General features: G+C 37.6%; 1 protein-coding gene across 1 annotated transcript in view; it reads left to right on the forward strand.

Moving 5' to 3' along the window:
- Positions 1-22,141, forward strand: part of TGFBR1 (transforming growth factor beta receptor 1) — a 45,804-nt gene extending 23,663 nt beyond the window's left edge. Inside the window, exons 2-9 of the mRNA XM_087822785.1 lie at positions 795-1,040; positions 3,973-4,203; positions 8,210-8,440; positions 12,538-12,705; positions 13,624-13,780; positions 15,708-15,832; positions 16,837-16,967; positions 19,889-22,141. Of these exons, the coding sequence (XP_087678911.1) occupies positions 905-1,040; positions 3,973-4,203; positions 8,210-8,440; positions 12,538-12,705; positions 13,624-13,780; positions 15,708-15,832; positions 16,837-16,967; positions 19,889-20,014 (1,305 nt within the window). The 5' untranslated portion in view covers positions 795-904 and the 3' untranslated portion in view covers positions 20,015-22,141. The remainder of the gene's footprint in view (positions 1-794; positions 1,041-3,972; positions 4,204-8,209; positions 8,441-12,537; positions 12,706-13,623; positions 13,781-15,707; positions 15,833-16,836; positions 16,968-19,888) is intronic.
- The last annotated feature ends 793 nt before the right edge of the window (positions 22,142-22,934 follow it).

Below are 22,934 nucleotides of genomic sequence, written 5' to 3' on the forward strand. Positions count from 1 at the left end.
GTTCGGGTGAGCAGTGTGTGATTGGGGACCACCTAACCAGTGGAGAGCATGGCGGAAGGTATATCTGCTGTGAATGGAGAGGTACTGGGGATAATTAGGGGAAGACTCCCCTAAAGGGGTCATTCCTTGAGTTGAGCCATAAAGATCAAATAGATACAAGTGGGCATGGAGCTGGTGTTTCTCCGGTCATTTCTGTAGCCAGATTGCCCATGTCATTAGAGCATATTTGTATTGTTACCTGTGCAGTTTCCTTGACTTACTGAGAAAGCACCCAAATCCTGCCTAGAAAATAAATGTCTTTCTCAGGGTTTGTACAAGAGAATAGAGTGGCACAATACAAACCTATTTCCGTTACTTCGTTACCATAAACCCCCCCAAATGACATTTCCAACCTCCAGTGGAAGGTGGTAGTATTTTTACACATTGCTCCCCAATGAGGGAGTATGTGAATGCATAGTGTTGGACTAATAAGAATAAGTATATAAAAATTTCAATGTACTTTGTTTCAGACGGGAGGGCAAATTCTTGCCTGACCTCGATGAAATTGCACGTTACAATTTCTCTATACTGGGAAGCAAAAAAGTTTTAGAAAAAACCTTGGTCCAGATTTTATCATATTTGGTTCCTACATATATGTGCTTCTCAAGTCTTCTAAGAGTAACAAAGAATTTTGTTTTTTGAACAGTGCAAAGAAATTATTGTAATAGGATCAGGACTCTTGTAGTGAATAGTGAGATAACTTCAAAGTGTTAGCCTTGAATTTTTTCTAATAAAATCTTATTCTCTTTTTCTAGCATTACAGTGTTTCTGCCACCTTTGCACAAAAGACAACTTTACTTGTGTCACAGATGGGCTCTGCTTTGTCTCTGTCACAGAGACCACAGACAAAATTATACACAATAGCATGTGTATAGCTGAAATTGACCTAATTCCTCGAGACAGGCCATTTGTATGTGCACCATCTTCAAAAACCGGGTCTGTTACTACAACGTACTGCTGCAACCAGGACCACTGCAATAAAATAGAACTCCCAACTGTTGGTAAGTTGTTGCGTAAGATGTTTTTTTCTTGATACTACAAAGAAAAGCCTTAGACTCTGACTGTGATTTTAGAACTGAAAGGGATCTTAAAAATTGTCTACCCCAACTTGTTCAGTTTAGAGACAAGAACAAACTTGTCTCTAGTGGCAGAGTTATAAGAATAGCCAAGATCCTGGCTCCTGCATGTTTGTTGTTTGAGAAGGTGATTCCATGATAGACTTTCTCTACAGTCTGTTGTGCCTGAAATGGTAGCCTCTTAAAAACAAATTCTGATAAATCCCATCACAGCAGTATGTCCTCAGAATATCATACATTGTCCTCTGAGTGAATTTCTTCTTCCTTGTTTAATGCTCTAGCCTTTTAAAGCAATCAGTGATGGGTGAGAATTGAAAGCAGCACTAAACAGTCCAGATGCCTTCGTTTGTAATTTCACCTTGCCTTATGATTTCTGTGTTTAGATTATTATATATGATATCTAAGTTTTCAGTCCTTCACCATAGGTTACATTTTAAAATGTCTTGGCAAAGCCAAGAATTTCAAGGATAAACTATTAGGATTAGATTAATTTTAAGGTTCTGGTTTAAGATGTCATTCTGAGCACATTATTTAACTCTTTTGTCACTGTCCTCAAATTCCACATTTCTACTGTAATAATCAAAGGAATATTAAAATTCGGGGACCCATATTAATGGGTATTTAAAAATACCCACCAAATATAATCCCACCAATACCATAAGCTGAGGGGATAGGGTTAGGCTTTGGGGTCAAAATCTCAGTTCTCCTTTAGGAAGCACCTGGTTTCAGTGCTCAGAACGGGGCAGACCACAGTGCTCACTTTCCACTCAAAGGTGGTCCAGGCATCATGCTAATGAAAGCTGGAAGCACTGTTGCAGCTCAGAAGAAAAGGGCCAGTCCTACCAGTTAGAGAAGGGAGGCAGTCCTCCTCTACCTGGTGTGTGTGATAACAGCAAAGTCCAGCTGAGTTTGTAGCATGATCGGGAAGCTCTCTGTGGCCAGGGTCTGTCAGACTCTAACTTTTCTCGCTTTTTTGTAAGCATCTGCAATTCTAATATGACAAAATGGTAATTCCAGAATTTTCCATTTCCATTGTTCGGGCTTGAAATATTTGAATGGAAACTCACAGAATCTTGTGAAGAACTCATTTCATTTCTAATGCTAACAGCAAAAAAATTATCAAATGAAAAGCTTCTGTGGTTTAAAAGAAGTGAACTGAACTGGATAAATCAGAGTAGATGTCACCCTTTGAAATAGACTTACCACATGATGGGGAAGAACTTTCAGACAGACCAAGGTCTATTTTCAGTTGTTCACTGAAAAATGAGGACATTTCACAGTTGTTAAAGATTGCTTTCAGATGAAAAGCTTGATTGATGAATTATTTTTGAAAATGCAATATTGTAAGTGAGTAGCAGACTGGATACTGTAATTTTATAGTCAAGTGTGAGACAAGCTTAAGGCAAGACGAGCTTGAGAAACTGTTGCAATTCGGAGAAAAAGACAGTTGGTGAGCAAATTAAGAGATACAGAGGACAGATCTAGGTGATCAATATGCTCTAGTATAAAAAATTCCAGAAAAAGACATAAGAGCAGACAGAAGAGAGAAGAATACTATGCAAAATTAATAAAAAAACACACCCAAATACATATAATGTAAGACATACCAATTTCAAGAATAAAGAAAAAATGTATATGTATTCAGCACAAGTGAACACTGATTCACTATAAAAGGGGAAAAATTTCAGATTTTCTAATTTTTTTTAAATACTGGAGGGCAGTGGAACATCATATAGTGATTGTTTACTCAAAATTCTTTAGACAAGCCCAGCTGGTATGTCTAAGTGGTTGAGCTTTGACCGATGAACCAGGTGATCAGGTTTGACTTCTGGTCAGGGTACATGCCCAGGTTTCGGGCTCAGTCCTATCAGGGGGCATGCAGAAGGCAGCCGATCAATAACTCATCATTGATGTTTCTATTTCTCTCCCCCTCTCCCTTTCTTTCTCTGAAATAAAAAAAAAAATTCTTTAGACAAGCCAAGATTTTTCATATATAAAGGCAACAGATATCTTCAGATAATTAAGTATTCAGTGTATAAGGACATATGTACTCTTCCTGAAAGAAATTACTAGAATTAGAATTCTATGTCATAAGAAATCAGTCCAAATAAGGATATCAAGAGTGGGAAAGATGTGCTTTTAAAGAAATTGTGGTGCGCCATGAACCAGCAAGGCTCAAGATGAATGCCAAAATAATTATAATTAATGTCTTTCTGAAACAGTGTAAAACTGTAATTAATAAAAGAGATTATAAGAAAATAAATGCTCTTGAATTAAAAACCCAAGTGATTAAAATAGACTAGAAAGTATACACATGCAGACTTTATTGTAAAAAACAATATATTTTGCCTGAACAAAATTGGTGGAGATACACACACACACACTAAAATGTGAATTGTTTTGGGGTGGTGAGGCTGTATATAATTTTTTTTTTTTTTTTACTTTTGCTCATCTGTATTTATATCCCCCCATACTAGCATATGTATATTGGCCTTGGAATAGAACACAAGAGTTGTTCCAGATTATTGGGGTTTTTTATTAGTGACCCTGAGAGTAATAAATAGGGAGGTCCTAAAATACTGGTGTTAGCTGGCCTTGTTATTTATTTAGATGGCTGAAAAATGCAGGAAGAGTAAGTGAATGTTGACTGAGTTGGTAATTATAAAAGGAGGGCCAATGGGAGAAGACTGAATGACTCACTTGTTCTGGTTTCCAGCTCTGTGAGCTGCTATAATGAGGCTCTATGACTAATGGCAGTAGTGGCCAGCTACAGGAAATGTGGAGAATTAGGAAATTGTGGATGCCACCTACAGTGTTTTTGTTGTTGTTGATGTTTATTTCACTTGCCCTTTTTCAGGAAAGCCGTCACCTGGCCTTGGTCCTGTTGAACTGGCAGCTGTCATTGCTGGACCAGTCTGCTTTGTCTGTATCTCACTCATGTTGATGGTGTATATCTGCCATAACCGCACTGTCATTCACCATCGAGTGCCAAATGAAGAGGACCCTTCATTAGATCGCCCTTTTATTTCAGAGGGTACTACGTTAAAAGATTTAATTTATGATATGACAACATCGGGGTCTGGATCAGGTAATGCAGTTGTTTTTCCTTTCTCCTAAGAAATCTTTAAAAGTTAACTATTATTTAATTAGTTGGCTAAGCCACTTGGCTTAGTTTGTTAAAATTTGGTATAGCGTGACTACTGTTCGAGCTTTGAGCCTAATGAAGGTCTTTAAACTTGGTCTATATCTGACTGTGGCTAGTTTAGTGTAGACAGATTAGAACTTTTACTGAAATAAAGTCAGTATGTCAGCTTCATGTTTGTGTAAATTTCAAAGCATTCTCTACCTTCTCATGACTCCATGAGGTAGTAGTAAGAATAAGAATTATTCTCATATCGGTGATGCTGAAGTTCAGAGATGTTCAAATGATATACAGCTACCTATTCTATTAGGAGTGTTTAACAGCTTTATTTTTGTCTTTGAAGGCAGGCATGACAGAAAATGTGTTTTGAATTGTGAAGGTTATTTGCTTTTTTTAACGTAGGACATTGGTGTCCTTCACTCAGGCTTAATTTTTTATTAAAATTATAAATGTTATTTTCCTCACTTCAGAAAAAAAGTCTACCTACCTCATTATTTAATATAGCTTAATGTGGTGTTTGCTTTTCTCAGCTCTGGTGATTTTTTTGGGATCAGAAATAGACTGGGGAATTGCCAGAATTATCCCCAGAAGTGGAATTTGACATAGCAATGCTTTATGTTTAAACCAAAGGGGATTTATTTTTTACTTTTTCTTGCTTTGGAAGGATACCAAGAGAGGAAGACCCCTATCCTCTACAGTATTGTAATTTGACACTCAGGTAGGAATCAAGAGATCTAGATTCCAGTGCAAGCTTTGTCACTGATTTGGATCCCTGACTTTGGTTAAACCATGTTTTCTCTTTGGGCTTCTATTTCTTCATCAGAAATATGGGACAGATATATTGATAACACTACTAAAAATGGTTTGTTAGGATTTTTAAATGAGATATCCTATCCAGCCTTTGCAAAGTATAAATCAACTTCAAATAAGGGCTACATTTATGGATAAAATGAAGATTTGAAAATAATGAAAATTTCACTAATTATATCATCAAATGACTAAAGGAATGTTAAAGCAGAAATTGTGACTGGGGGAAGAATATGACTTTGAAGCTCAAAATCACATCTGATAATAAAGTTCACATAATGACAAATGCCTATTTAAGGAAATTAACATGTATTGATGTATATACATAACTGTTCATTTATTTAAGTATGAAGACATTGATTTCATAACCTGAAGTCATCTTCAGTAGAATTTGGCTATATATATTCAGTAAGTGAGTTCTGTCCATGACATGTAGGACACATGTGGGCTTGCAGTGGAACCCAGGTCTCTTAGGGCAGCCTTTAGGGACCCCTGGGACCATTGTGAGGAAGGAGGCACTGAGAGGTTGAATTGAGATGGAGCAACCTTAGTACTGAAGATGTGACAGTCTTTGGGCAGGAGTGGTAGAGGAGTGGAGATTGTTTTAGGGCTTCCCTAGGATTTCCCATTGATTCTGAATTAGTTCAAAGAGTTCCGATGGAAGATCTGTCCCATTTTAGAAGTTATTCTGGAGTAAAATACTATGATAAGCAAGGGCCAAAAGTCACAGGAAATCACTGTGGCTACAGATCATTTGGAATTAATCCCTTGGACCTGTTCTCTTGTTGCCAAAGTTCACTCAGGGATATTAAAGCAGCTCATGCCGCTTGGTGCAGTGGTGTGTGTCAGTCCTCCAGGGGAATAAGCCTACCTAAAAGATCAAAAGGAATTGCTCTCTGAATGGCAGTTGATTTTCCAATAAGAATACATTTATTTACCTTAAAGATATAGATGTGAAGTAAAGAGTTGAATTGTTCTTTTTCCATTTCATCTCTATTTCTGTATCCATCAGGGGTCATGGCTCTGTTATCTGAAAGCTGCTCTCCTTTTATACCTTATCCTGCAAAAACTTGTTTACATTGTTTGTCAGCTCTGTGGTTTGGGGCAGTTAGCTGATGTCTCATGTCTGAGTTATTTCATCTTTAAATAAATGAAAGTAATTGGGTTATTGTGAGGTTCAAATGAGAGAAAGGTGTTTGTGTAAAAGCATGTGACAAATGGTAAAGGTATGTCTCAGTGACAAGTGCTACTCTTAATGAAAAGATATTTGGAAGAAAAATCTGACATATAGTATCTTATTTGCTGCATTGTACAAAAAAGCTTAGTTTAAGGCCTCCTCTCTCTGTCATAGTTCATTGGTTGCTGAATGGCCTCCAGATTAATCCAGACAGAAGCTATCATCTGTTGAATTATAACAGAAAATGCCATCTCTTTCCCTTCTGTTCATTATGCAGCCTTAATTAATGCCCGCTATCTCCTGCATGGGACTCATGTAAATAAAATGTGTGTACATAATACCCTTTTTAGTTCTTTCAGTCGTTGAGGAAAAGGTAAAACTAAACATTTCATGTTATGAATTTACATGTTTATTACTCAGTACCATGACCATAATTGAGGAAAGGCCCTATCTCTCGCTCACTCTCAAAGACTGCTTTTAAGTGGGAACTGCAGGGAATTCAGTGGAGAGCTGGGTTCTGCAGCTCTAACCTTAAAGCTAACCTAATCCCTGTTGTATTAACTTGAATCTCAGGTTGTGCATGTGCCATACTTAAATTGTCATTGGACTGTAAAGTGTATGTGTTCATGCATATGTGTGCCATTGTTTGAAAGAGAGGGAGTCTCATACCATTGTCCCTTACGTCTTGTTCGTGCTTATGATCTCTTATAATATATGCATGCTATTCAGGTCTTATTTCTATTCACTGATGTGAGGCTTTTTTCCTGTTGAAGTTTACTTTTCTCAGGGTACAGAAGAGTAAAGCAGAGAACATAGAGATCTAAATTAGCTCTCTAACTTTTTTTGTCTTTTAAAATTTTTTCATCTTGTTTATTTTTGTCTTTAGAAGAAACATTACTTTTAAAAAATGCTCAGGTACCCATGTGGGTTATAGTAACCAAATATAGATAATACGATGAATCTAGATGTGGTTTTTAATTTTAGGTCTACATCTAGAACCAAAGGGTGATGGGGATGACAAAAACTTGCCTTGTTTCATTAGCCTATCCTGACCATACCATTTACATGAGTCCTGAATTGTCAGGCATTTAGGTGAACTGGAATAGTCCCAAATACAGTGTTATTTAAATGTGGTAGGTAGTTAGTAAAGCCTTCTCTGTAAATGAAATATGTGCGGCAGTATTTTAAAATACATGTTTTAGAGTAAGGAAAGTTCAGTTGGTGAAAAAGATTACCGAAGTAAATTACTAGACACGTGTTTAAGATACTAGTGTTGTGTAGGCAGCCAGTTCCTAGCAAGTAAATTGCCTATCTTGAAATGGTTTCTCTGATAATTTTTACTGATTTATTAAACATTAGGCCAGAATTTACTTTTATGTGTCTTGTATTCACGTACTTTTCTCCTCCCACAATTAAAACTGTTACCAGATTCATCTTTCTAAAATCAGATTTTTACATTATTTCTCCCCATACATGGCCTCTTTTCAGAAATCTTTAATAGTTCTTTGTTTACCCACAGCTCTCATTGGTCCTGTTGAGCTTGGCATCTAGTACCCGTCGTATTCTGGTGACCACTTACCTTCTCTTCCACTGCTTTACGACGTGCATCTCCTTTCTGTTTATCTAAGCTGGTTCCCAAACATGAATCATTCATTTCCTCTGCCTCTGCTTGCATATTCCTCTTACCTGCCTCCTTTTCTTCTCCTTTGGGCCTCTCCCTCTGTAAAGGCCAGTCTAAATTCAACTTACTTTACAAAGCCTGCCTTGACCCTCTAGGCAGGAGTTTCTGGATTCTTTTATTGTACTTATTATTTGCCTTTTATTATTTGTTTCAAGCGTGGTCTTTATTTCATTGAGATTGGCAGTTCCTTAAACATAGAGCTTAAAAGAGTTACACCTTTCCTGTGGTGTTGAAACCCAAACTGTTGTTGGTTGTTTGTATTGAATACTATTTATTTTTATCTTTAGGTTTACCATTGCTTGTTCAGAGAACAATTGCGAGAACTATTGTGTTGCAAGAAAGTATTGGTAAAGGTCGATTTGGAGAAGTTTGGCGAGGAAAGTGGAGAGGAGAAGAGGTTGCTGTTAAAATCTTCTCCTCTCGAGAAGAACGCTCGTGGTTCCGCGAGGCAGAGATTTACCAGACTGTCATGTTACGTCATGAAAACATCTTGGGATTTATTGCAGCAGACAATAAAGGTCAGTAACATTTCCTTCTCCTTTGAGTGTTACAAAATCTATTTCATTTAGCCTTTTTACAGATATGGTTACTAAGCATTGTCAAGTTTAATGAGAAAAATAGATGTGTCCTATGGATTAGACCCATTAGGGCAAATGGAATATATTAGAAACCTTTAGAACCAGGAACTTCTTAAAAATTTTCTTGACTCTTGACAACATGTTCCTAAATCTCTAATTGTTTTATAAAACGTAAACGGCTATTTTTTTTTAAAAGCCATGTGCTTTGTTATTTTGCTTCTGGACAGTCAGTTATTGAGTACAGTCATAATACAGAAAAAGTTAAAAACCTTTGCTCAAAATTTTGAGGTAGGATAGAGCCCAGATTTCTGTTTCCATTTAATCTCTCCCTGACCATTAGGGCATCCTGATATATACTAATGACCTCATTTATAGGGAGAGTAAAAATAACTTCCCGATGTACTCTATGTCTTAAGTTGCCTGGGGTTAAATAGATTAATCTTTTAAGTAAACTCAGTTAAATAGAGACGTGGTTTCTCCAAAACCACCTGGACACTTCCTTGCTTGTGGCTCCAGTGCTTACAGTGCAGGGTCAGATCCGATGCTGAGGAAGTAAGAAAGCCTGTCAGTGGAGAGTCAGAATACATGTGACTGCGAGTGGTGACTTCAGACTGTACTTCATCTACTTTCTTGGCTGCAGGTACTACCTTTTCCCACAGTTCCTGCTTTTATAGCTTCTGTCAGAGACTTATGTTACAACTTAACGCTCATCTTCCCCACTCTGAATCAGATGTTTCCCAGCTTTCCTGTTTTTTAAAAAATGTTCTTATTATCTTTTTGAGATTGTCCAGAACCATAGTCATCATTTTTCTTCTCTCTCTTCCCATTTTTCTCAACAATGTTTATTGCTTCAAACTGTTAACAGTATTTAAACTTGGTAATTATGGATGATTTTATGATTTTTCTTTTTCCTTCTCTGTATTTTCAAATTTATATAAAACAAGCATATATTACTTGTTTATTTTTCTAACTTTTATTTAGAGAAAATTTCCAATATATAAAAAAGAATAGTATAATGAACCTCCATCATTCACCTTTAATAATTATTAGCTCACTGCCAATCATATTTGATCTCTGATTTCACCTATACTGCCCCTAACTAAATTATTTAAAGCCAGTCCCAGATAAGATATCTTTTCATCCATAAACATTCTCAATTTGTATCTATAGGTTAAAAAGAAGTTTTAATGAAACATAACCACACTACCATTGTCATTTTTTATTTTTTATTATTTTTTTAAATATATCTTTATTGATTTCAGAGAGAGGAAAGGAGAGGGAGAGAGATAGAAACATCAATGATGAGAGAGTCATTGATTGGCTGCAGCCCGCAACCCAGGCATTTGCCCTGACCGGGAATCAAACCCCGATCGCCTGGATCCTAGGTCGACGCTCAACCCACTGAGCCACGCCCGGCCGGGCACCATTGTCATTTTTTAAAATGTCATGAAATATCTAGTCAGTTTCAAATTTCTGCAGTTGTGTCTTATTTTTAAACAATTGGTTATTCACTTTAGGACCCACAGTCCACATGTTGCGTTTGGTTGGTATTTATCTTAAGTCCCTTAAAATCTCTAGGCTTCTTCTCCATCTTTTTCTTCTTTTTTCTTCTTCTTGCAGTTTATTTGTTGAAGAAACTAGATTGTTTGTCCTATAGGGCTTATCACATTTTGGATTTTACTAATTTAATCCCTATACTGTTTCTGAACTTGCTGCTTGTAGTATTTGAAAACTGGTAGAATTAGAGACTGACTGATTACATTTTATTGGTTTCCTGAAAATATTTTCTCTGTATTGTATATTTTCTGTTGTATCACATCAGGAGACATGTAATGTTTGATTATCTCTTTTTTGTGAGTTAAGAGTCAGTGATGGATATACGCTGCATTTATCAGTGGCTACTAACAGTTCAATATTATGTAATTTAAAAACAAAACATAAACAAAAGCAGTGATTATAGTCTGACCAAGTCCTTAGTTTCCATTTTCTTCTGTCTTTGACACCATTTAGCTTCTCCCCCAATCCTTAGTACAACCTTTATTATGTTCTGTGACTCTAGGCTTTATTTATGTCTTAATATAGTTATCTTTGTTTTCTGAAACTCTTCTTACTGATTTCTATGAAGGGTCTAATTCAACAAGTAGTAATTGCTCCCTTAAAGAACTTACCCACGTTCATGGCTTCAAACTCTATTGTGGTGGCGACTTCCAAATCTGCATTGTGGGCCTCAAACCTCACCCAAGCCCAGTATGTTTTAGGCATGTTCCAAGTTGCAAACACTGGCACAGAATGCTCCTGCTGCTGTGCCCGGAGCCTTCTCTTTGCATTTGCTCAAGAGCAGCCAAGCTGGTGCTGTCATCTGGTGGCCACCGTGGGAGCTAACTGACCTTGCCGGCTCTTCCCTTGCCTCTTCACCCCAGTTCCCTTCTGCATCTGCATCCTCCTGAGTTAGCTGATCCTACCTGGACAACCCTTTATATATGCACAGCCTCTTATGTATCCTTCTGCCTTCTGCCTTTCTGGTCAGTTACCTCAGAAAAATCTCTCTCTCTTCCATCTGCCTGTGCTCCTATTTATTTCTTGTATTTGTGAGCCTTTCAGAATTCAGTCATGGTTAATAAGCTGGTAGAAAAGCTAGTGATGAATCTGTACCAAGGAAAAGAAAAGGTACAAGTTTGAACAGAATCAGTTTATGAAGAACAAGTTCATAAAGAACTAGTATCATGAATCTCTAAATCCTTTTGAAAGTACTCAGAAATTCTCTCCAGAATCTTCTGAAAACCTCTTTCTTAATCTCTTCTCATTAGAGTTGCTTTCCTTCAGATAACTACCTTCAAACTATAGAAGTTGTTTTATGTCAATTTGGGGGTTTTCTTTCATTTTATAACTAATGAGGAAAGAAACAGCACATTTTAAGTTCTAATGTTCCATGCACTGTACTAAATGCTTTAAAAAAATCTGTTATCCTATTTTTAAAATCTTCTTAATAGTCTTGCAAAGTAAGATATTCTTGTTGTGTAAAAGGAGACACCGAGGCTCATTGGTTAAGAAACTTTGTCTGAGGTCACTTAAGTCATTAGCGGCCCCTGGATTTCAATTGAGGTCACAGTGACTTCAGGTGTATATCTTTTACTGAATTGTGCTGCCTCCTAGTATTGTAATACTGTTTTTGCCTCCCACAATTTCATGAAACATGGTTTTTCATATATTTTTAGCTACTTCTAGGTTAAATAGGCTTTTGTGCACCAGCCTAGCCAGAACCTTTACTTTGATTCCCATGGGAAAACATATTGCAAATTCATGTAGCAGCTTACAAATGAACTTTTGGCACATACATTCCTAGTTCTTGAGGTTCAGAATCACCTTGTGTATGTAAAACTGGGTTTAGTCCCAGCTTTTTCTCCTCCTGACATTTCAGTTCCTGTCTCAGCTTCCCCATGTGTCAGTGGTACTACTATTTTTATGAAACCTTGGAGTCATAATCATCTTGTCTGGTTTCTTTGTGAACTATATTCAGAGTCTCTCATTAAAACTTCCATTTCTTCATTTAATCTCACTTTGAGTTTTATTCCATACAACTCCATCCCCACTGTGGCCACATTAGCGTCCTGATACTTCTCATTTTCTTGCCTCCATCCTTCATTGTTTCGCTCCCTCCTTCCAGAAACAGCCATCGGGCACCTAACCTGAATACAGCATTTTTCTAGGCACTAAAGAGTTCCCAGCTCTGTCACTGTCTATGTAGACTCAAGATTACAACCTTTGAACTAACTGTAATTTCTCGTCTCTTACATGGGATTAGTCATCCAGCCTTATTTCAAGAATAGGGGGCTTACCCTGAGGATCTAAAGGATACATATGTAAAAGTATAAGACAAGTTGAAAATACAAGGAAATATGAAGGAAATATTTACACACTTAAGGTACCATCATAATGCAGTTGTGGGATTTGGGATAGAGAGTAAAGTGATAACTTTCGAACAAATAAATTGTAAATGTTCTACTGCCCATATGAAATATTCTTGTTATACTTTGCAGACAATGGTACGTGGACTCAGCTCTGGTTGGTGTCAGATTATCATGAGCATGGATCCCTTTTTGATTATTTGAACAGATACACCGTTACTGTGGAAGGAATGATAAAACTTGCTCTGTCCACAGCAAGTGGACTTGCCCATCTTCATATGGAGATTGTTGGTACCCAAGGTAAGTTGAAGGAATCCTGTTATTTATGCTTTCAATTCCCGTGGGTCTATTTCTGTTGCGGAAATTTTTGCAAGAAGTCAACCTAATTGGAAATGTTACCTTTCTGTTGAAAATCTCAAATGGAGTCCAGAATCTGGGAATTTGTTTAGAGATCCTGTAGTCATTGTAACAAGACTGATATTTCTTAATCAGAACTCAAGATTGTGAGTTCTTAAAAGTAGTATTCAGTTTCCTAGTTGTGATTTTTGAGGATCTTGATTTTAGAATTCAGATCTAAGAGAATGTATTTTTTATATGTAGTGTCAAATGAAATGGGAAAATGCTTTGTAAATATCAACATGCTATATAAATGTTATCTTGCAATCTAAATTATATTTGACTTTGAGATAAGGACACTGCATGAGACCCTTTTACAGTTGAGAAATTAAATACTACATTTTAGTTATTAAATTTTTTTAAAAAGTGTATCTTTATTGATTTCAGAGAGAGGAAGGGAGAGAGAGAGATAGAAACATCAATGATGAGAGAGTCATTGATCGGCTGCCTCCTGCATGCCCCCGACTGGGGATCAAGCCAACAACTTGGGCATGTGCCTTGACCGTGAATTGAACCCCAATCGCCGGGATCCTAGGTTGACGCTCAACCACTGAGCCACGCCCAGCCGGGCTAGTTATGAAATTTTTTATGCTACGATTTTTGTGCTGTGTAGGATATCAGATACCATCCTGTCTCTATGCTCTAGTGATTATCCATTTGCCACCTGATTCATTTGAGTTGTTAAGTCATGGCCCAGGTGTTGCAGTTGATATGGGCTGAAATGCTTTTACACTGGGATGGAAGAGAGACTTTTGAATCTAAAGGTAAAAATTGTGATTGGCATTACCTTTTAAGCAGTTATGTTTAATTTTTTTTCTTTAGGGAAACCAGCCATTGCTCACAGAGATTTGAAATCAAAAAATATCTTGGTAAAGAAGAATGGGACTTGCTGTATTGCAGACTTGGGCCTGGCAGTAAGGCATGATTCAGCCACAGATACAATTGACATTGCTCCAAACCACAGAGTGGGAACAAAAAGGTACACTTTGTGAACAAATAGAATTTAATATGTTCTGAAAGCAATTTCATTTCCTTTTCTTCCTCATCTGTATATACATTTCTTCTATGAAACTCAAACTTTATTAGATTGGCCACAGGTAGAAGATCTTATGGTTTTGCTTGCTGTGAAACCAAGGTTACCTGACTTAAAAAGATGCCTGCTGCCCGGCCAGGCATGGCTCAGCGGTTGAGCGTCAACCTAGGATCCAGGTGATCAGGGTTCGATTCCCGGTCAGGGCACATGCCTGGGTTACAGGCTTGATCCCTAGTTGGGGGCATGCAGGAGGCAGCCGATCAGTGACTCTCTCATCATTGATGTTTCTATCTCTCTCCCTCTCCTTTCCTCTCTTCTGAAATCAATAAAGATATATTTAAAAAAAAAAAAAAAAAAAAAGATGCCTACTGATAAAAGAAGGTTTTTCCAGACGATATTATCATTAGTTATGTTCATTTTAATTGCGATAGGAGCTAATGTTTATAGGTACTTACTGTGTGCCAGTCATTTTAATGAGTCTTTTTTATATATTACCTCATTCGATGCCTTCCTCAAATGCTGTACTATAACTATCCCAGCTATTTTCAGTTCCTCAAAATATGCCTGCCTTTCTTCTTTAGAACTTTTGCTTGTGCTGTACCTAGAGCCTACTTTCCCCTACTGTTTCCCTAATTTGTACTCACCCTTTTTCATAGGAAGCCTTTTTGGACTGTTAGGTGTTCTTGCCAAGAGTTCCTAGAGCATGCTGAAATTGGACCATTGAGGCACTTAGTGCATTGTGGTGTAACTGTCCATTTATTTGTCTGTGTATTCTGTTGGATTACAGGCTGCTTGGAAGCAGTCTGTATTCCCAGCATCCGTCACAGTGCCTAATATGTAGTAGGTCCTCAGTAAATATTTGTTGAATACATGTGTCCTCAAAAGAATCTAACTAGGTAGGTGTCATTACTCTCAATTCACAGATGAGGAATGCGCCTCGTGGAGGTTACATAACATGGCCAACCTCTCATATAGATGGTAAGCTGAAGAGCTGAGATTTGAACGTGTGAAGACAAGCTTGCTCTGTATCATAGTATGTTGCCACAACATATCTTCAAACTACCACCTTGGCCTTGGATAGAGCCAAGGCTTTATTCTGTCTAAGTTATATTTATGATTTCTGGATTCAATAGGTACTCTCAGAACTTTCAACTCTGGTTCCAGGACAGTGGTTGCCACAGGTCTTCGCGGGTCCTGATCTGTAACCTTAGTAGGGTTTTTGAAACCTCAGGACTCCACAGTGTGGCATCAATAGGAGGACTGGCATTCACTTTAATCTATTATTTTCTTCCCTGGAGAAGAAAATTTCCCTGCCTTGTCTTCCATCCCATTTTATTGAGGAGGCTTCTAGATTAGAGTATGTATAGTCCCTGCAAAGTATATGACAAAGTAGGTGGCATGTGTTAGGACATTTGTGAACAGTCACAATTGTTACGTTACCTGTGGCTTTCATTGTAAACTAAGGTCATAAGGCAGATAGCAATTAGGATTTAGTTGACATTAATTTGGAAACCAGTATGGTTATATAATATTTTTCTTGAGTCTAAAATGATCTCAGTTATGTAATATTGTATCTATGTAAATAGATGTCTGAAAGCATATTCATCAAATGTTAACACTGTGTGGTAGTAATGGGATACTTTTGCACTTTGCACTTTGTGTACTTTGGGAAAATCTCTATAAGAAGTATGAGTTATTTAAAAAACACACAAACCCAGCAGAGCCATGCTGAAAGAGGGGGAAAGTCTTAAAATTAACATTTTGTTGTTGTTGTTGTTTTTTAATTCTCAGGGGTAAAAAAAAAAAATTATGAAACAGTTCAAAAGTAATATGGCCACTATTCAATAAAATAAAATGCCTACTTCTTTTTTAGGTACATGGCCCCTGAAGTTCTAGATGATTCCATAAATATGAAACACTTTGAATCCTTCAAGCGTGCGGACATCTATGCCATGGGCTTAGTGTTCTGGGAAATAGCTCGAAGATGTTCCATTGGTGGTAAATTTCTCCCCCTTTCCTCAGCAGTCTGTCATGAACAGAAGTTGTTTAAGAATTGCCTTCTCTTTTATTGAATGAAATTATACACATCAGCAGTCTGAGATCATGTGCACCAGGAGAGTGCCAAGAAAATAAAGGAGCCTTGAACCTGTCCTGAGGGGAAAGCAATGTGATGTGCTTTATCTAATGCACAGCTTTATCCTAGTGTCTTCTTTTTCTATTTCCTCTTGAATCTTGGAAAACATCAGAAACTAACCCTTTATTATCTTGAAATAGAGTTATGTAGAATGGATGGCTGCTTCAGTGGCCACCCAGGAAGCTGTTCTAGCATGCACCTGGGTCAAACTAATTTTCCCCCTGGCATTGTGGTTATTTTATCCAACTTGGAAATTAGATATACAGAGCACAGTACAATTACATAGCCATTACATTACTTTTTAAAGTAAATTTGTTTTAACTTTTAAATTTAGTTTCAGATTGAACACTTTTGATGTTTTCCTTGAGAAAGGCTCTTATCTGGGTCCCGCACTTGGCTGAAACTAGGGTCTCAGGTTGTTGAGGCAGTGAGGGACAGAGAGTGTCTCTTCATTTTAGCAAAGAGGACAGGTTATTGAGAGATGCAAGTAGAGGAACGGATCTGCACCTCAAGCTTGTGTTGTCGGATTCACATCTCAGTGATAGAGGGTATGTCTCCCATACCAAGAGAGGCTGTGCACTCACAGAATAAAAACTCATTTCTTGCACATTAGAGTTTTAGGGGAAAATGTCAATTTGGTCCCCAAGGCTCATAGTTCATCATCATTCAAATGGCCTTTATGCTTCTACAGTAATATTTAGTTTCAAGATATGGGCCCAGTACTGACTTAGGGAGGTGGGTTATTGTTACAGATGTGGATGAGACAGAGCAAGCTGTGAGCCCTGTCCCACTTCCCTATTTAGTAATGGGACCCTGTAATAGTACACACAGGTGTTTAAATAGATTTCTCCTTTTTTAACCAACATAGGAATTCATGAGGATTACCAGCTGCCTTATTATGATCTTGTACCTTCTGATCCATCAGTTGAAGAAATGAGAAAGGTTGTTTGCGAACAGAAGTTGAGGCCAAATATTCCAAACAGATGGCAGAGCTGTGAAGTGAGTATTTCTTTTTGATACTATGCAGTTTTCTAAACTGCTTCTGCTTAGTAAGTGGAAATTTGCTACTTTCCTTTAAGGAAAGTGGACATAAGAATTCTCTCTTTGCCTGGCCAGCGTGGCTCAGAGGTTGAGCATCAACCTATGATTGGTTCGATTCCCTATCAGGGCACATGCCCAGGTTGCGGGCTTGATCCCCAGTAGGGGTGCTGCAGGAGGCAGCCAATCAATGACTCTCTCTTCATTGATGTTTTTCTCGCCATCTCTCTCTCCCTCTCCCTTTCTCTGAAATCAATAAAAGACATACTAAAAAAAAATTCTCTTTTTTCTTTTTCATGGCAATTAAACTAATGAGTAAAAACAGAATAATTTGTTTTTCATGTTCAATTTTAAGCAGATTGAAAGGGCATGGAGTATTTCCAGTGGCCATGAGAATAGTGTTTAGATCTGCCGATAACCAAAGCACGTGCATTTTAAATGAATGCTTGCCTTCAGTCAGGGCAGCCCAGATAGTGGAATGAATGCTAAGGGGAATTGGGAGACCTGTGTTCTAGATCAAGCCTGGAGACTACTTCAGAGTGATGTTGGGCAGATCAGTTCTCTGACATTAACATGGCTTTCTGTAAAGTGATGAACTTGGGTAAGGTGATTACGAAGTTGGCTCAGATGACTTTGTATCTTACTCATCTGATTGCCACTATGGTCATTCACCAGGCATTGAGGGAAATGCTTCCCAGCAGTATCTGAGCTTCTCAACTCTAGATCTTACAAAAAGTTGTAGAAATATTTTTGTAGTTGCAAATTTAAAGAGCTCGTAAGACAAATTTTATGTAATCTTTTATTATTGGCTGTTATTAATTATGATGTTGATGAGGCAGAGCATTTCCCTCCAGATTTGAAGTTTTGTACTTTAAGAGGAATTAAAAGCTGGCCACTAAGTAGTTGATTTTACATCTTAAAGTAACGTAGGACTCAGAACCTTTGACATCAAGAGAGCTCCTTAGCTACCTCCAACAGAATCACATACTTAGGCCCAGATACATCTCATGTGTGCAAAGAATTGGCATGTTTAACAGATAAAGTTGGGCTAGATTTTGTCTCTTAAAAGTTTGATCTTAATACTGCGAGTACAAACTTGAGTATTTGTGTATTCACTCAATAATTAGAGCAGATTATCCCTGAACAGACAGACAGCTTTTTAAGCATGAAGAAAGGCTAGCAGTTAAGAGTGTACATGAACTTTCAGTTACTATATCACATCATGCTGAATTAATGCCATCACAGCTTTGTATTTCTCCACTTAGTTTTTATGTACTTATCACTAATTCCAATTTTCACTTTTCTAGGGTTTTATAAATCTCCTCTCAATAGTTGAAACACATTTTAAAAAGACACAAAAAGAATATGAAACTGACTAAAGAAATGCCTTTCAGAGCTTCTGACCTTATCTACTCTGGACTGGTTGCTCTCTAGCCTGGCTGTATGGCTTTCTTCTTGGGATGTCCCTCACCTTTCATCCTGGGGATTCCCTTTGCCTCTTTGTGGCAAATCCTCCTTCCTGGATCTCACGTCCTCCTGTTTCTGGGTTTGCTCGTTCCTCCTTCTGGTCTCTGCTTAAATGTTACCTTGTCAATGAGACGTTACCTCTCTATCTTTTTAAAATAGCATCCTCGTTGCCTAGCATATTTTTTCTCTCTCCCTAAATGATGTTTCTCCTTAGCACTTACCGCTGACAGTCCCCATATTTTGCTTGCTTATTAATTTTATGCTTTAGCCCTCTAGAATGTAAGGTTTCTGAGGGCAGGGATTTTGTCTGTCTGTCCACTGCTGTATCCCCAGTACCGGGGATGGTATCTGGTACATGGGATGCACTCAGTAAATATTTGTTGAGTGAATATATGTATGTGATGGGCACTTGGTCCTTTTTAACCTGGAAACAAGTGTTCACTTCTAGGAAATGTTCCTGAAATATTTCTTTGATTTGTTCTCTTTATTTCGTCTCTTCTTTTCAGTCCTGATTATGAATGTTAGGCCTCCAAAACAAAAACCTATCAATGGTAAATCCAGTATCGTATTTCTTTAACTCCTTGAGGATGTTAATGATAGATGGTTGATGTTTTTCTCTCTATGTACAGCTTCTGTCTTCTCCAAGTTCCTTTTTTTCTGTTTGTGTCAGCTTCTGCATTTTACATACTTTTCTCAAATGTTTGGTTAAACTCATGCTCTCTGTTTAAAAACAGGGCACTGAACGCTTACAGGAAGCTTTGAGCACACAAATGGAGGTTTTTGACTGATCTTTAAGCTGATCTGACAGGGGCGCTTCCTTAGTGAACCACTGATGTCCCTTCAGGTCTCTCCTCTTGGGCTGCTCATATGCCCCAGTCTCTTGCCTGGAGGAGTATGTACATGTTGCTGCCTGCGTTTTGGGGACAAAGCCTGCTGTCTTAGCATTTAGTGTGCTGTCAGTATGGAACTTTCTTGTCTGTGTTCCCCAAGTCCGAAATTTCTGTTTTACTCTCTCAGATACAAACCTCTAGTCTATTACTAGGGTAGGGGAGAGGCAGGTACCTGGGGTTCCATCTTTTTTGACTGTTGCTTGTTTTTCACCTAAACTTCACTCTAATTTAAGGTGGGGTTTAATGTGAGTCAGGTTCCCTCTTTGCCTTGCATAGCTCTGGTTTAGGATTCAGCCTTTTCTGGTCTGCTGAGTATTACCCCCGTCTCTCTGCTTTCCAGCTGCTGCCACATTCCTTTTCAATGGGAATTTAGGTTATTTCTATTCATGTGGTATGACAACTAATGCTCAAACAAAAAAACTTGTACATACATCATTTAGAAAGAAAACTCACTGGTAAAGTTTCTTACCCAGATGGGTGGAAAAGGGTGCATGCATTAATTATTTTTCTTGTATTTTCTTGCAGGCCTTGAGAGTAATGGCTAAAATTATGAGAGAATGTTGGTATGCCAATGGAGCAGCTAGGCTTACAGCTTTGCGGATTAAGAAAACTTTGTCACAACTCAGTCAACAGGAAGGCATCAAAATGTAATTCTGCGGCTTTGCCTGAACCTTTCTTTTCTTCAGATCTGCTCCTGGGTTCTAATTTGGGAGGTTAATTGTTCTACCTCACTGAGAGGGAACAGAAGGATATTGCTTCCTTTTGCAACAGTGTAATAAGGTCTATTTAAAACTTCCCAGGATTTCGTTGGACCCAGGAAACAGCCACGTGGGTCCTTTCTGTGCACTATGAACTCTTCTTTCCCAGGACAGTTACAAAATGTGTAGTCTACCTTTATTTTTTATTAATACAAAACTTTTTTTTTTTAAAGATAATTGCTGGTCTTAACTTTAGGTAACTCTGCTGTGCTGAAGATCATCTTTAAGGGTAAAGGAGATGGATTGCTGAGTTTTATGAAGCATTTCTTATTTTTAAAGAAGTGATTTACTCCTGGTTAGTACATTCTCAGAGGATTCTGAACCACTAAAGAGTTTCCTTGATTCAGACGTTGAATGTACTGTGCTATAAATTTCAGGATCTTATAAACTAACACTTATAAAACTCTTACCTTGAGTCTAAAACTGACCTCATCTAGCAGTGAAGAACATAATTTGTGCAGTTTTATTTTGTATACTCTTGTCGTTCTTTCGCAGATTCAGAGTATTACATGCCTTCACAGTGGGATTGTACTCCACCAGAAGTGCCACTTCTGTGTCTTTCTAATGGGAATGAGTGGCATTGCTTAGTATGTGCGTGTTAAAACATGTAGTTTTTCAAATTCAGAAAGTTTATTTATCTGGGTAACCCAGACATTTTCTGTTTTGTTTTTTGAAGAGTTTTTGTGGTGTGTCATTTGGTATTCCATTTGAAAATGCCTTTCTCCTACCAGAATGTGCTTGAACCACTAAAGAAATGAAGTGGCATTAATTGGTAAATTGTTATCATGGTCATGTTTGAATAGTCTCTCATCCAGTTTTTGCATTTTAGTTGTGTCGTCTAAGTATACTTTAAAAAACACCGAGTGGCATTCTAGATGCTTTATAGTACTTTAAAATTTGTAGCACACAGACTAATTTTTCTAAAAGGGAAAATTTGTCTAGCTACTTGTGGAAAGTTTTGTGGCGTTCTTTAAGCCATTTTGTTCTTTATCTGATGAAAGACAGTGTTATTTTTTTAAAAAATGAATTATGTTTAAAGTTAGAATATGGTTAATGTTAAATGGTAGGCCTTTTTCTAGGAAGGTAAAAGTAGTTAATAATTTGACTAGATAACAGTTGTACAAGAGAATCACATTTGTTAAGTAGGAGTCATTGGTGGATTTTCTGTCTGTAACTGAGGTTAGAGTTAGTGTGGTTTTGAGGTCTCACTACATTTTGAGGAAGGCAGCTTTTAATTCAGTCTTTCCTTCTGTGTGCAGATATTTTAACTGCTTAATTTACATGGTTATGTAATAGACTCAGCACACTCTTGATATTTAGGAGAGTGGTAGCTAAAGCATGTTCTGAGTATAGGTCCTCCATTTACAGATGTTTTTGGTCAAATTGAATGTTTAAAATAAGTTGGTCATGGTCTTCTCACCTTAAGTTGAAGTTAGTTTATAATAACTGGTTTTACTTCCAGTGCTGAAAGTCTTTGCAGGGCTTTTACAATTTTCAGAGTTTTTTTTTATCACTGTGATCTTATTCTGTGGGGGCAAAACAATCTTAGCTGTGAGCAAGACACTGACTTTATAGTGCCGTTGATTTCCCAGTGAAAGGGTTAGAATAACCTTCACAGTATTCAGGTCAGTGAGAAGTAGTGGCTGTTGACACTGACTGAGCTGCATTCTGATGATGTCTTATCTCTTATACATAGGATAAATTTGAAAGACTATTTGGTCTTAAAACCAAAGTAATTTTAGAAAGAATGACATTACATAGGAGTTTAGTGTCAATTTCATGTGTTTAAAAACGTCATGGGGAAAATGTGCTTAGAGGTTAATATTTTGACTCCAAATTTGAGGTTTTTTTGTAGTTACTGTGATTTCATCAAAGCAAATATATGAGTTTGAGAGGTTTGTTTTTATAATTGTGTTACATTTCCTGTTTAATACTCTCTAGCTCTGTGATTAGGTACTCCTTTTTTTTTTTTTTTTCTTTTCTGCCATTTCTAAGCCTACCAGATCTGCTTTATGAAATCCAGGGGACCAATGCATTTTATCACTAACACTATTTTTATATAATTTTAAGAACATACCAAAAGTTCTTATCTGATTTAAAGCTGCGATATATGATTTCTCACTTTCATATAAGGTAATCAATTTTTGCTGAAGATATTCTTTATTAAGTCAAAGATTGAATTACAGTTTTATTTTCTTAAGTGGATAAAATGTACTTTGATGAATCAGGGTATTTTTTTAAGGTTGGAATTTAGTTCTAAATTGGGTCTACATATTACTGCAGCTAATGATGGTTTGATAAACCTCAGTTGGCTAATATTGAAAGTGAACGTAATTTAAAAGATGAAATCAACCACAGTTATGTTTGACTAGAGTATCAGTTTGTCATTTAGAAACCCAAGCCTTTGTTTATACTGCCTGTCTTCAGATGCTCACCTTCCAAGATTCAGCTTGGCTAAAATATACCTTCAGGCAAATTACCTGTCCACATCCATTTTGTCAATACACCAGAGGAATGGGCATGGGGGAGGTATGACCTAGTGGGGCACAGACACCCCTGGTCCTTCCTTTAATAACTTCAGCTCTGTTTCTCCCAACCTGCCTTCCTGCTGATCCCTGACTCAGAGACTATAGCCTGCCAACCTTCCCCTGCCCACTTCCCTCAGCAGCCTTTCCACTGCCTTTGATATCTATAGCAAAATGGTTGATGGAAGTTATGGGACATACTTTCATTTTTCATTTCCTTGAATCATTGGATGTTGCTGGGAGGGGTCTCTAAGTTTGAAGAGTGGGCTGATGAGGCCCTGCTGGCTG

Source organism: Miniopterus natalensis, chromosome 12, assembly GCF_054644295.1.
Source record: "Miniopterus natalensis isolate mMinNat1 chromosome 12, mMinNat1.hap1, whole genome shotgun sequence".
Lineage (NCBI taxonomy): Eukaryota > Metazoa > Chordata > Mammalia > Chiroptera > Miniopteridae > Miniopterus > Miniopterus natalensis.